The following is a 15,783-nucleotide window of genomic DNA, read 5'->3' on the forward strand; positions in this document are numbered from 1 at the left end:
AGGTTATAAGTCATATTAAAGGTGGGAAAAGTTTTGAAATGATTTATTGTGGTCTCATTTTTTTATATCACAAAAACCTGGCATTTTAACAGGGGTGTGTACACCTTTTATATCCACTGTACATACACATACACACACACACACACACACACACACATATATATATATATATATAGTTGCAGTCTATAAAAGCAAATGCTCAAAATGTATTTATTTTATATGACAATTGTTAACCGGGTTAGTCTGACTGGGCAAAGAGCCCTTTTTCAGCAGAGACCGAGGAGAAAAGCTCCAAGAGATTACAAATATGTAAAGAAAAACTTATACAGATATGTCAACAAAAAGATACAAAAAGAGCAACAGAAAACACATTAAGACTTAAGAACAATAAGAAAAAAAGTAGTCAACACAGAGAAATATTTATAACAACATTCTAGGAGATATTCATCCAGTTAATAAGTGAAATGTACATTACACAATATCTATCTGAGAGGGCAAGTAGGAGAAAAAGGGACTGTGGAGTAAGAGGTCAAGTTGGAGAGGGGCAGTGGCAAGTCCATTTATTAAGTATATAATCTTTTACTGTTTCTTTAAAACAGCGCGTGCAAGGGAGCCTGCAGGATTTTTTTGCAGGGGGGGATGCAAACCCGGAGCACCGCCTCAACCCCACCCCCTTCAAAGCATCCCCCCCAACCCCCCCCTTCAACTCCCCCCCCCCCAACACACACACGCAGCCATTCCAGTATCCCATTACTTGGCTATTTCTCCCCACTTGCCATAAACACTGTTCAAAACTCTCTGTGTGCATACTGTTTTATGCATTACTTCTACAATGATTACAGATACTTGGTTTTAATTTTGAACTTTTATTTCAAATTTTAGGGTCTCAGGGCCAATAGCTTAGTAACCTCCTATTTTATAGCACAAAAACACTGATAGACATTTGCTAAACTTAAACAAAGCAATAGTCTTACAATGAAAACAGACTTAGCATTAAAACTTCTCTACCTTTGAAACTTGCATGCACTGAAACAGCATTTAAACCCACATTCAAAGAAAATGCATCTGGCCAATGGCAGGTTAAGTTTACATATTTGGACTGTTTTCAAATCATAGGCCCTTTGCACACATTTCAGAACCATGCATAACTGCTTTGATTCACCTTCCTGATTGTATTAATTATAATATATAATAACTGAATTATATCCCTTGTTAATACAGCACCACTTAGAGTGTGTTTTATAGTTTTTAACATTTTTTCCATTAAGCAATGAAACAAAACATATGAACCAATAATGACAAATTGCCCAATTCAGAGCATTTCAACCATAAAAGGCCACTTAAACGTCTGTCATTACAATCTACCAATATCAGTCAATATGCACAATCTCTGCAGAAGTAAAAGTCATCTGAATAATTTCACATTAAAGAGATCTGAAACTAATGGAGAGGTTGTTGCTAAAAACAGCTTTATATTCCAGTGTTTCATCTACAAATTCAGTGCCTACTGCCCTTAAACAATAAATTGCCTATGTTCATACCTCTCAACCTGGAAACATCAAAAATCTGGACAAAGGCCCATGAAAATAGGTACAAATCTGTACACTGATTAACATAAAATTTGCATACATAATTATGCAACTCCGCCCACTCCAATGGAATTGTGGGATATTGCCGTTCAAACGCAAACTGAAGAACAGAACCAAAATATGGCCCCAGCCAGGCCCAGACCCTGTAGTAAATGGTAACCATTTATTTTCTAAATGTGTAGCAATTATTTTCACTGTAAAGGGAGAAGATGAACCTAAGGATTTTGTTTCTGGTGACCCACTTGGGTTTTGTGGTAAAAGTAGGGCATTTAATGGTATGGTAGGCAACATTCTAATTCTTAGCAAAGGAATATTTAGTTTGCTAGGACCTCCAAAAGTCAGTCATTCTCCATGGCCTACTGATCAGTGGCATAGCTAGAGTTTGTGCTGCCCAGGCCACGGGGCTGTCAGAGTTTTCCACCCTTCCCCCATTACAAAACCATGGTTGAATGGGCTCCCCCAATACACAGCCCTCCCCCCACAGCCATTCCAATGCCCCATTACATGGCTATTTCGCCCCATTTACCATAAACACTGGAACGTGCATACTGCTTTACTTTTACAATGATTTGATTTCATTTAAAACTTTTATTTACATTTTATAACACAAACACTAACAGACATCTGCTAAATAAATTAATCAATACAGTCTCACAATGACAAATGAAAATGGACTTAGCATTAAAACTTCTCTGCCCTTGAAACTCATTCATTGAAACAGCATTGAAACTCATATTCAAAGAAAATGAAAATGCATCTGGCCAGTGGAAGATAAAGATTATCTTTGGGCTGTTTTCAAATCATAGACTCCTTGCACATGAAAGCAATACATACATGTGTTCTTTGATGCACCTTCACGATTGTATTAAATTATATTCCTTGCTTCTTGCATAATACAGCACACTTGTTAGAATATGCTTTAAATTTGTTTTGAACATTTTTCCAATAAGCAGTGAAACAAAATGCGTAAACCAATAATGACAAAACTGCCCATTTCAGAACATTTCCATCATAAAAGCCTTACAAACTTCCACAATCCACCATAGTAAATATGCACAATCTCTGCAGAAGTAAAAGTCATCTAAATAATTACACATTAGAGAGATCGGTAAGTAATGAAGAGTTTGCTGCTAGCAATTAGCAAACAACTTTATATATCATTGTTTCATCTAAAAATAAAGTCCCTGTTGCCCTTGAGGAATAAATTGCCTATGTTGCATTAAAAATGATAAGCTATTAATATTGCAATAGGGAATGGATGGCAAACTGATAACAGGTTCATAGTTACTAGGTATCTCCATTCTCCACCAAAAAGGATATTCTTAGGACTACAGCAGCAGCACTACAGCTGTATCAGCAATCTAGCTACATACTGTGGGAGTAGAAGCCACAGCCTTCTGCATTAAAATCAAGTATTCTACCTGTTGTGCTACTAACACAAACAGACTTTATATAAGCAACACTAAACTTGCCTCCGTGAAAAACTATGCAGCACAAGACATCCAAAAGCCAAAATTTATGGGGGGGGGGGGCAAAGACCCAAAATTAGGGATACATTTTCATTTTAAACATTGCTTGTATAATCCTAGAAAAGTTGCTAGAATAAAGTGTTGTGTTACCATGCACTTCCTGAAAGATAGGATGACTAAAACATAAATGGCTATCATTTAGTGAATCTGAAGTAAGCAATAATACCACAAAGCAATTGACTTTTGCAGTAAGCAATACCACACCTAAAGAATTAGAAGCTTAACAGAAAAAACAATTACAATACACTAATGCAAAAAGCACTGCAGTAAGCAATACCACACATAAGCTTCTGATTTTTTTTTTTAACAGAAAAAGCAATACACTTCTGCAGACTGCAGTTTCTTAATTAGAAGCTTACTAGAAAAGCAATACACTCCTGCAGGCTGCTGTGTTTCCTATTCCAGCTTAAAGGAAAAGCAATACACTTCTGCAGACTGGAGTTTCTCAATTTAAGCTTAACAGAATGGAAAAGCAATGCACTTCTGTCTCCAGCAGACTGCCGTTCTCGCACATAAGGACTGCTTAACCAGAAAAAAGCAATACACTTTCGGCTGCTGCACCACCAGAATTAGTAGATATGTCTTTTCTTAAACTCCATGCCACCCGCACACCCATTACTGTAACAAGCATTGCATTTTTTCTTTTTTGCTTTGGTGAAACTTGAAGTCTAAACAAAAGATCAAATTAAATCTAAAGAACAGTTAAAATAAGCTAACAGACAAGCAAGCATAATGACTGTACTGACGTCCTGTGACCCGGCTTTCAACTAGCGCCCATTTGCAGTCCTCACTGACCTAAAATAAACAATTGCCATTCTTTCTCATACACAAGAACTTCAACTGTCTGCCACCTTTGTCTGTTTCTCATTTCAGCTTACCAGGACTTCAAACAGAAAAAAAAAAACAGAAATACGTCTGCACGCAGAATGCCATGCCGTTTCCTTTTCAGCTTGTTTCTCTTGGCTCTCGCACACACATAAGGCAAAGAAAATATTAATCCTTACATCTTGTTTTACTCTGGACTGACTGAAATAAAATACACAACGCTTCTGCCATTCTCGTACATAAAAACTCTATTGTATGCCGCTTTGCTGCATGATTAGCCTGTTTCTCATTTCAACTTGCCAGGAATTAAACATAAAAAAGACACAAATGCATAACGGAATATACACTCTGCAGAATGAAAAGCTTAAAGGCAATACCTACATGTCTGCACGCAGACTGCCATGCCCAAAGTCCCATTTCCTTTTCAGCTTGTTTCTCATAGCTCTCGACTCGCACACACATAAGGCAAAGGCAATATATGTTGTTAAACCTTATGATCTTGTTTTACCCTGACTCTGGACAAAAAGAAGGAAGAAAAAGATAAAATCACTTTACTGCACTCACTAGTGCTTGAATAAAACGCGTGGTGCATTGGCGCCTTCAGAGCAAGTTAAATCAAAGGAAGTGCAACACACTACGAATGAATGCCTCATTGGCTGTGCATTCTGACAATCAGGTTGTCTGCCTGCCTTTTGACAGTGACGTCAGGAGCAAATTCTAAAAAAAAAAAAAAAAAAAAAAACAGTGACCGCCGAAATTCGGAAATTAAAGGGGCCACTCGTAAATTCGTGGCACCCCAATATTTTGTCCTCAAACTCGGTATTTACCGAGAAATTCGGTATGATTGAGAGGTTTGCCTATGTTACATTTAAAAAAAATGCTAAGCTTGTATACTGCAATAGGAATAAGTGGCAAGCGGAAACACAGGTTCATAGTTACTAGGCATCTCATCCAAAGGAGGACATACTCAGGACTGCAGCACTCCACCCCCTTAAAATACAAATCTACATGTGGTGGGAGTAGAACCTACAGCCCTCTACATCAAGATGCAAGTATGCTACCTGCTGTGCTACTAAGACTGTTTTGAAATTCTACACCACAACAGTGATACCATTTGCTAAACAAAACAGTTGCACATTTTAAGCAGACTTAGCATGAACAACAGTAAACATCTCTTCCCTTGAAGCTCACAATTCCTTGAAAATGTATGTGAAACTAAATTCCACCTACTAACTCTAAATAAGGCATTTCACGCACACCTCAACCTCTTAGTGCAAGAAATCTGGACAAAGTCTAAAATAAATAGGGATGGATTATAAATATTGCTCTCATGAATGTAGTAATTGTAGAACAACAGGATTTGTGTTAGTATGCATTTTTCTAAAGGATATGACATCTAAAATTCAAATGTCTGTTATTATTTAGCAACTTCAATACTTTTTATTTATTTGTCATTTGTTAACCGGGATAGTCCATCTGTGCAAAATCCCTTTTTCAGTGGAGGCCCGGGGAGAAAAGCTCAGGAGGAATATGGGGCAGAAATCTGGACATTCTGAAAAAACCTGGACAGCTGAACACACATACATGTCATTATTTAGTAACTTTAATCCTTAGCTCATCCCAGTGATTTGTCAAAAAAAAAAAAACTGAATTTTTATGAGGAACAGACCAAAAATATAAGGCAAAAGTCTGGACATTCTGTGGAAATCTGTACAGTTGATATGTATGACACACACATACATCCCCTGACCCTCTTAGAAAGTGCATAGAACAACAAAGTTTGCATTAGTATGCATTTTCTGAGGATATGAAGTCAAACTCAAATGCCTGCCATTATTTTCTGACTTCAGTCTTCAATGATTTGCCAAAAAAACACAATTTTATGAGAAACAAACTGAAAATATGAGACAAAAATCTGAATTGTGAGGTATGAAAGTTTTCCACAACCAATAAACATTTTTAAGAAAAGAAAATAGCACAATACATACATTACTTCATAAATACTGTCATACTTCCATGGATTTATATCACTTATTGTTTTTATTTTGACCTTTAACATGCAAGATTTTGTAAGCATATATGCAAACAAGGAGCCATATTGTCCGTAAAAGAAAAAAAAAAAAGAAAAACTCTCTCTCTCGCTCTGTTTAGGCCAACGGAATGTCTGTAAGTGCAGGCTGCATCTTCACAGTCTTTAGACAGCAGACTGCTTACAACCAAGCTTCACAGGATCATAAGAGGTTACTAGGCTAATGGCCCTGAGGCCCTTACAAGCCTAGCCAAGTTTTTCCCTCTTTTAAATGGTGCTATTAGTACACCTGACTCAACAGCAGACACAGAAGAGACATTTTTAAGTTTCTGCTTTTTCTTCCTAGGGAAATCCCTGGAACGGGACTGACTCATGACAGGAGCACTAGCCTGGGAATCAGGTCCCTTACCCCAGCTAAGCAGTATACCTTCAACCACTCATACCTGGAAGGTCAACCAAAGTGTTTTTTCCTTGCCCAGTGAATCAACCCTATAGCTGCAGGGAATATGTCAATCTCCCAGTCATTAATGGCTTCCTGAAGAGCTGCAGCTAGAGGAACCAGAAGGCAAAAGATGGATCATCCAAGGAAACAGCTTTGGCCACAAAGAAGTCACTCACCAATGACTGAGGCAGTGATGGAGACAGATACCCAAGGACTTCTTAACTTTCTTCTTGCCCACTGAGTGGCGCACTGCTACAGGTATCCCACTCCACAAGGGAGGATCCAACTTGGATCCCGGGAACTACCACCCCATCAGTCTGACAAGCCTGATCTGCAAGTCCATGGAAAGTATTATCACGGAACTTATAAAAAAAGAGATTGACAACCTACAAACACTGGACCCCACCCAAGTTTGGGTTCGTGAAGGGCCGATCTTGTCTCCTGAACTTGACTGACTTCTTCAAATCAGTCACCAGAGCCGTGGACAAGGGTAAGGTGGTCCACACAGCCTATCTAGACCTCGCCAAGGCCTTTGACACCATCCCCCACTCTGGAATCATAGATAAACTTACTAAGCTGGGCATTGATCCCTACGTCACTCGATGGGTTGCCAACTGGCTTACTGACAGAACCCACACTGTAAAAGTAGCTGACGCCAATTCCAGCTCCAAACAAGTGACAAGTGGAGTACCTCAGGGTTCAGTCCTGGGACCACTCTTGTTTGGCATCTACTTCTCTGACATACAGGCCAATACTAAGGGACTCTGGCTAACAAAGTTCGCAGATGACTACAAACTGGGAGCCATTATTGAATCTCCAAATGATGGAGATACTCTACAAAAGGGCCTTACAGAAACAGATGCTTGGTGCCAGAGCCATGGGCTCAAGCTCAATGCCTAGAAATGTATAGTTATCTCCTTTGGGAAAAAAACATGTACCCGTGAATTACCACATAGGTGGCAGTACACTAAACACCGAAAGTGTGATAAGAGACTTAGGGACACAGGTGGGCAGTGCTCTCACCTTCGATAACCACATCGCCAGTCAGGAAATCCTTCTATGTGGCACACCTCATCACTAAGGGCTTTTCATCCAGAATAAAGGAGGTCATTGTCCCACTATACTCATCCCTCATTAGACCCATTATAGAATACAATGCCCCATTTGGTATGTCTCTCTCAAGACATCTGCAACAACTGGAAAGGCCACAGAAATACCTCACTAAAAGAATCACATGCCTAAAGCAGATGCCCTATGCTGACTGCCTTAAAAAACTCCAGCTATACTCTGTCGCATATCGTCTACTCAGAGGTGATCTCTGCTTAACATACAAGGCCATGTCAAACCCAAAGCTGTTGGACATGCTAAACTTAAAGAAATCTCAATCCCTCAGAGCCACATGCTCCAGGGATCTAAACCTTGTCATCACAATAAACAAAACATGCTGGAGGGATAGGTTCCTGACCCAAGACTCCCCAGACTCTGGAGTAGACGGCCCATACATGTCAAGCAGAGCGCCTCTTTGGCCCTCTTCAAAAGGAACCTTGGCAATTGGATGAGAGAAAGGAAATTCACCCCGGGGATCATGTCAGTCGCCCTGCTAGACAGAGGTCCAGGAAGTAAATAGTGTGGGAAGAAATAGCCAGGGAATTGTTATGGCTAGGCTTGTATAGGCCCTAGGGATGATAGCCTAGTACCAACCTATGAACTTATGAATCTATGATCATTTTGGAGTCAATCTAAAATGATCAAAAACTCCATAATCTAAAACTAATGTTTTTTTCAGGGTGGCAAGTCTCCCTGCACCCCATACTACCCCTGCTAACTGTATATAGCAACTGCAGGATCATAAAACAGTGGGGTAAGGGCAGATTTCCTAACCCTGCTGCATTGTAATTTCACACAAGAAAGTTCCTTCATTTGAATGTTACCTTTTTTACAGCATTAAAAAGCATTCGCTCATATCAGTGTCTGCTCTTGTTGATTAAAACCATATATGTATATGAGCAAATACATGTGATATTTATATTGTTTATATGCGGTAGCATTAAAAATTACAGTACATTATTTTCTTTTCATTTGACATAGGGATACTGCTAATCCCTCAGATGAAGGAATCTAATATAAATTAGAATTACAAGACAACATCATAAAAAATGGAAACAAAACTTTGAAGATGTAGGAATTCATACAAGAACCATACCTGGCATTATGTGGAGTTTCCTAAAGTGGTACCCCTCATCACAAAACACTACTGCGCTGAGAGTGTAGCATGTAACGAGTTGCTAGATCTGAATTACCACAAACTAAGCACTTGAGCCATGACCAGAAATGCAGCATTGATATTCATTTCTGGATATCACTACTGCATTCCCATACCACTAGCCTCTACTAATTGTGCCAATTAACTCCTTGTGCCGGTGGGGATAGTCCCTTAGTATTTCCTTAATTATGATTGAGATTTGCATATAGAGAGCAAAACAATTTGCATACAGTGAAAGACATAGGGTTTATATCATATGAGAGAATTGCACAAATTGCAAACGCTCATAATATCAAACGTACCGGACCTCGAAGTGCTTTTTCTGAGATCGCAGTACAGTGAAGAATGGGATATTTGCCCTTTCCTCACTGTAGTGTGATCTCAGAGTTGCAATATATATTTAGCGGGGGGTGTGGGAGGTGCAGCCCCCCACAATAGGAAGTTTGAGGTCCGGTATGTTCAATATTATGAGTGTTCGCAATTTGTGGGATTCGCTCATATGATATAGACCCAAAGAAATACTACACCAGCTGATAAAGCTGAGAAAATACCAATGGATATCCCATATACTTTGTATAAATAATTTCATTCCACAATGTATGATAGACACACAGTTGCTTACAAAAAAAAAGAATACCTACCAAAATAATTTAGAGCACTTTATACTTAAACCTACTTGCACACATAAAAATAACTGTTTTTGTAGGGGCAGACTCACCCACTGCACCCACAACACATACTGTTAAGCAATCCACACTCCTCTAATATATACATGCAAATAGCAGGATCACATAACAGCAAGGAAAGGAGCAAAAGCCCAAAATAGCTAACGGTTGTCTCACATACACAGTGATCCCATGGTTCCTAATGGCTAGGTACATGGCCTGCAGTTTAAAGTTAAATGAACCAGTTCTGTTAAGAAAGTCAGAACACAGTGAAATGGTAATAAACCACAGAAATGAAGCCTTATTTCACCCATCTTTGTTACCAGTATACATTGGAAAATGAATCATTTTCAAATAGTTGCACTGGATTGCTTGACTTGTTGGATGAACACATTAGCAAGGATTCCATGACATGATACAAAGATAGCAATGAATGGACTATGGGGAGATTAAGTAGTCTTTATGTAATGCAGTACTTAACTGCACTGGGTAAATCACTGTCCACTGAGTGTTTTTATTTTTTCAAGGAAGGCTTTATTAGAGACAGTACAAACAGAATCGAATGTCGAGATCACATAAACTACAAAAATTCTAACGCATTCAAAATATACATCTACAAATTGGGTCCCTCTCCATATTCCATAAGAAGCCAGAAGGAAAAAGACATAATCTCGCACAATAGTTTGGTAATGCACTCAGCCTAACTCTGAACACTAAAATAAACAAGACTATTTTTAGTACTATGCATAAACTCACCAAGCACTTCAAATGCTTCTCAGAAAAAAAATATAATAATAATAATAATAATAATTCTACAGCAATTAAAGCAGTATGTCAAACTAGCTCCACACAGGACCAACTAACTACTCCTGATTAACACCACTTAATAGCTTACTCATTAACTGGAATTTCATGTACACTGAATTGCTGCCTGTAACCTTTCTTATAAACCTTATTCTCTTGTTGTAGACACATTCCTGCTTCCAATCTTCTGTAAATAAAACTACTTACACTGTTTTATCCTTCCTGTCTTATTAGATCCAAAGTCTCAACAGCTACTGCTGGTGTTAAACATGTTCGAGATTCTGAATGTTTCATTATATGGAGTACTGTCACTCACACACACACACACACACACACACACACACACACACACACACACACACACACACACACACACACACACACACACACACACACACCTACCTCTCACTTCTATATTCGTCTGGCGTGTTCGCAGTCAAAACATCCTCTGGATTGGAATTCAAATTCCCAGTAGGCGTGCAAAAGATGAAGACGTAAACTGACACAGAAGACAAAACAGGTCAGAACACCTGTTGCGTCTGTGCGACTGGACGAGATGCAAAGGGTGTTCTTAAAGAGGGATGCCCTTAAAAAAAAAAACAAAAAGAAGTTTTTTTTTTTTTTTTAAATTAATTTCTCAGCCAGCCAGTTGCGGGCACCCTTGAGCGTGTGTCAGTGATCACTCTAAGGTCTTTGGGAGTTTATTCCAGGAGCAGGCAACTTTGTGAAAACACAGAAGTTTACCAATTTGCCTGTTGGGCTTATCTACTTCCAGGAGATTCTGGCTTGTACTTAGGAGATAACGTTTGGGGCCATAGGGGGAGATTAGAGTATAGAGAGTGGGGCAGCAGGAGGCATTAGTTAGTAATGAGTGGGTGAGATGGAGCTGTGAAAGTAGAAGTTGGTTATGTAGTTTAGGCCATTGCAGGATTTTTAGGGCAGTGCAATGATGGGAGTGGTAGGGGAGATTTGCTGCAAACCTGGTTGGGAGGGTGGCCTAATGGTTAAGGTGTTTGCCTTAGAAACACAAGGTGCAGGGTTTGAGTCTCACAAGGGATAACTGAACTGGGCTAGGCTTAAAATGGCTCGCAAGGGCAGTTAGCCTAGTACTAACCTATGAACTAGTAATTCATAGTATCACCAGGGAGAATAACATTTGGTGGGAGGGTGGCCTAATGTTTAAGGTGTTTGCCTTTCCAACACAAAGTGCAGGGTTTGAGTCTCACAAGGGATAATTGGCTAGGCTTAAAATGGCTCGCAAAGGCAGTTAACTTAGTACTAATCTATAAACCTATAAACCTAGCAATTTTATTGTAGGTGGATTCAAGTTTGGTCATGAGGTTAGACTGGAGATTAGAGATTATAGGTGCTGCATAGAATAGTGTAGGCAACAGAAAAGCATTTTGTATCCATCATCAGGTATTTTTTATTCTTATTTAATAGGTCTAGTTTTTGGTGTATTTTTTGATAGACTGGTGAATGTGAACATCAAATTTTAGTTGATCGTCAATATAAATGCCAAAGAGTTTAGTATGGGTTTCTACAGAGATAGTGGTGTTATCGAGAGATGTGACTAAAAAGGAGTTTTTACAGTGCTGTAGAGATTTTGGGAGGAAAAGCAGAAGTTTTGACTTCTATGGATTAAGTAGAAGTTCATCGCTAGCTAGCCATTCTTCCACAGACAGGAGAGAGCCTTGGGTAAGTGACAGAAGGTGAGGTGAGGGAGATTATCAGAGCAAGACATGACGGTAGAATTGTAAACATACTGTATAAGGGGAGGAGAGGAGGCAAGGGGGCAAGATGTGTATAGATTATTTATGAAGATGTTGAAAAGGAGGTGGCTGAGAATGGAACCTTGGGGTATACTGGTATGAACAGGAAGGAAAGGCGAGGAGGCTGATAGATTTCAGTCTGTTAGATGGCTATCAGAGAGGTAGCTGTTGAACCAAAGTAAGGAGGAGTGGGGGCAAGATGTCTATAGATTATTTGTGAAGCTGTTGAAAAGGACGGGGCTGAGACTGGAACCTTGGGATACACTGCTATGAACAGGAAGGAAAGGAGAGGAGGCTGATAGCCATCTAACAGACTGAAATCTATCAGAGAGGTAGCTGTTGAACCAAAGTAAAGTACACTGAGAGAGACTGAGATGTTTGAGTTGAGATAGAAGCAGAGTAAAAGAGACAGTATCAAAAGCTTTAGATAAATCAAGGAAAAGAGAGGAGACTAGTTTATTTCCATCCCGTGCTTTGGCAATGGTCTGTGTGAAAGTAATGAGAGCGGTAGCAGTGCTATGGTGGGGACGGAAGCCATGTTGTGTGGGAGTTAGGAGGTTTTCTTGTAGAAGGTGTTTAAGTATTTGTTTATGTATGCATTTTTCCATTATTTTGGAGAGAGGGGGTAGGATTGCAATGAGATGATAGTTGGAGGGATCTGTGGAGTTCCCAACTTTGTAAAGGGGAATGACATAGATTTTTTTCCAAATTTTGGGTACAGTATTTTCAAGAATGGAGCAATTTATGAGAATGGAGACGGGGTAGGCAATGTAGCTGGAATTGTGGTGGAAGGTTATCTGTGAATGGAGAGCAAGGTTTGAGCTTAGATAAGAGAGATCTTATATAAGTGGTGGGAGTGGGCTTAAGTGTGAAGGTGAGGGTAGTTGACAGGGAAATGGATTCAGTGAAGGAATGGTTTGCATTGTTATTTTTGGTAAGAGTTTTGATAGAGAGTTTTAATACAAAAGAGTAAATATTGTTTATCCTTTGTTTTTCCACTTGACAGCTGCTTTGTATGGGATATTACAGTACAGCAGGACTGAAAAGTTGCCCTTCCCTCATTGTTGTATGATCTTGAAGTTGGTATATATAGTAAGCACGGGTTTGGGGGTACAGGAGGGTCTTGCCCCACTGCAAATGTGTTTTTAGTAATGCATATACTGAAAGGTAAGATTAGGTAGATGAATTTAAGAATGCTGTGTCTACTTAATTTATGGTTGCTTGCAGTGTCAACTTCATTGTCGGTTTCAGGTCTGTATTGTACGAAGATCACCAGTACAGATGGTAGCTGCTTTCATGACACAGTGGGTAAGTGAGTTAACCCTTTTCTCTGCTGTTATGCAATCTCAGAATTAGTATATATAAAGCTGAGGGGGGATTGCCTGCCTGTAAAAATATTGTCTCTGTAGTTTCAATGGTTTTGTGTCTTTTCAATAGTTTGTCTTCCAGTGGTATATGGTGGTTAGTGGATGTTCAGCTTGATGTACTGATATAAATCTTACACACACACACACACATTTTGTGGCACATGGATTGCTGCGGAGCACAATGCTTATTGTGGGTTGTGGATGCTATTTATACATCAGTTTGGGCTGTCTTTACCTGAAGATGTGTTACAGAAGAGAAAACCAGAGTTTCTAAGTCTAAAGCAGATGAGCAAACACCTGAGAGAGGGGGGGGGGTAATACAGAGTTTCTAATAGGTTCATAGGTTCATAATTTGGAAGTAGGCAGGCAAATCAGGCAGGAGAACAATCCATAGCAACAAACACAGAACAGCTGTTTCATATATCATGGACACTACCTCTTGAGGAAGTCAGATTCCTGAGGTATGGTTCTAGAAAAGGTTTTGAAAAGGAGTCTCCAGGGAGCTACATGTGAAGAACAAAGGCAGTCTATAAGGTGTCTCTCAAACATGAAAAAAGGATAGGGGATGTTTCTATGCTAAGGAGAAAGTGATGGAATTACAGAGATAACTTCCTCTAATGTTAGTGTGTATACTTAAAGCACTGGGGCATTTTTTTTCTCTCAGTGGACAGAAGGTATAACAGAGACATTAGCCTAGAGAAAGAGAAAAGAATGGGGCCAAGGAGACCAGAACCTGAATAACAGACAGATGTATAGGCATCTGGAAAGTCCTGGACCAATTGGGAGTTGTTATATGCTGACTGAGCAACTGAAATACAATACCAGTCAATATTGCTTTAAGTTGCTTGGAAAAAAAAAACTTGGTTGACTAAGAAATGTATCAGAAATTGTTCTTTAACCAAAGTGGAGTATTTTATTGTGTGTTATATGAAAGCTAGTACCAAGTGTTAAAGGTAAGGGAAATTGGATAGAAAGACTGGAAATATTATGTTAAGTGTGAACTAAGCTAACCATGTGTTCTTATTGAGTTAATAAAGAATAGTTGTGTAAAATCTTACCATGATCATAGATGTCCTTCTCTTCTGTGTTGCAGTATTCTTTACATGAGGGAATCCACCATGGGTGACTCAATGTCCGAACAGTATACAAGAGCTTTTAAGTACTGCCAGAACATGAGATGTCACACAAATGGCTAAGGAGAACATTGTCAATAAAAGTGATGTCTACACGTACAATCCTCAGAATTAAATGCCCCAGGAGGAACACCACCCTAAGGAAAACAATAAGGTCATGAGACATCCAGAACAAAAGCAAGAACCAGGGGGGAAGGAGGGAGGGACAGAATACTGCAACATAGAACAGGACATCTATGGTTATGGTAAGATTTTGCACAGCTATTCTATGTCCTTCTAGACTAATGTTGCAGTATTCTTTACATGAGGGAGAGTACCAAAGCTTAGGAGGAAACCTGAGATGAGGAAGGACTAGAAGAGTTCTCTAAAAAACCATGAAGAATGTCTCTAGCAAAACCAGCTCTAGATCTGGGGATGCCATCCAATTTGTAATGCTTGACAAAGGTATGTACAGAAGTACAAGCGGCTGCTTCTAAAATGGAATTAGTATCCAAACCCCTAAAGAAAGCACATGAAGAAACCACAACTCTAGTAAAATGAGCCTCAACACGAAAAGGGAGGCTTTCCCATGAAAAATATAAGTGAAGGAAAAAGCCTTTGAAGTCCAAGATGAAATAGACTGCTTGGAAACAGACAATCCAAGAGCCCAGGGATGAAAAGAAACAAAAAGCTGATCAGATTTACTGATAGCTTTGGTTTTATCCAAATAAAACCTGAGTTGTCTATGCACATCCAAGGTGTGCAAAATCTTCTAACTAGAGGATTGTGGAGAAAGAAAGAAGGTGAGCAAATGAATAGATTAAGAGACAACTCATTCACAACCTTGGACATAAAGGAAGGTTTAGTACGCAAAGAGACCCTGTCCTTATGGAAAATCAGAAAAGGTGGGGAAGCCATTAAGGCTTGAATCTCAGAAACCCTTCTGGCAGAAATCAAAGCTAGTAACAGATACAGTGTTGCAAGGAAGCTGCGGCTGCAGGCTCAAATGGAGCCACAGTCAACTTCCCCAAAACAAAAGTTCAAATCCCAAGGAGGAGGTACAGGTTTCCTGAGAGGTCTAGTGCCCAGGACACCTTTGAGAAACAGTTTAATCTCTAAAGTAGAAGCCAAAGGAGGAGAAAAAGACAGACAGGAAGAGATGGCTGACAAATTAACCTTCATTGAGGAATAGGCCAAACCATCCTTGAGCAACTCACAAAAGTATGAAAGAACCAATGGAACATCCACAGACAGTGGATCTAGGTTGTGTGAATGACACCAATAGAAAACCTCTTCCATTTAGACATGTATGATTTTCTAATATTGCTTTTTATGGCCTCCTGCAGTACTCTAAGCACTTCATCAGAAAAAAAGGTCTCTGAAAGG

General features: G+C 39.4%; 1 protein-coding gene across 2 annotated transcripts in view; it reads right to left on the reverse strand.

Moving 5' to 3' along the window:
• DRC1 (dynein regulatory complex subunit 1) overlaps nucleotides 1-15,783 on the reverse strand; it is a 2,270,880-nt gene that overhangs the window by 1,858,981 nt on the left and 396,116 nt on the right. The window contains exon 1 of one of the 2 annotated variants that reach the window (XM_044062853.1): nucleotides 4,325-4,561. The exons of the other annotated variant lie outside the window; for it this stretch is intronic. Coding sequence (XP_043918788.1) covers nucleotides 4,325-4,405 — 81 coding nt within the window. The 5' untranslated portion in view covers nucleotides 4,406-4,561. Of the gene's footprint in view, nucleotides 1-4,324; nucleotides 4,562-15,783 lie in introns of those variants that run through there. 2 annotated transcript variants of the gene reach the window in all.

Source organism: Protopterus annectens, chromosome 2.part1 (assembly GCF_019279795.1).
Source record: "Protopterus annectens isolate FY-2018-M chromosome 2.part1, PAN1.0, whole genome shotgun sequence".
Classification (NCBI taxonomy): Eukaryota; Metazoa; Chordata; order Ceratodontiformes; family Protopteridae; genus Protopterus; species Protopterus annectens.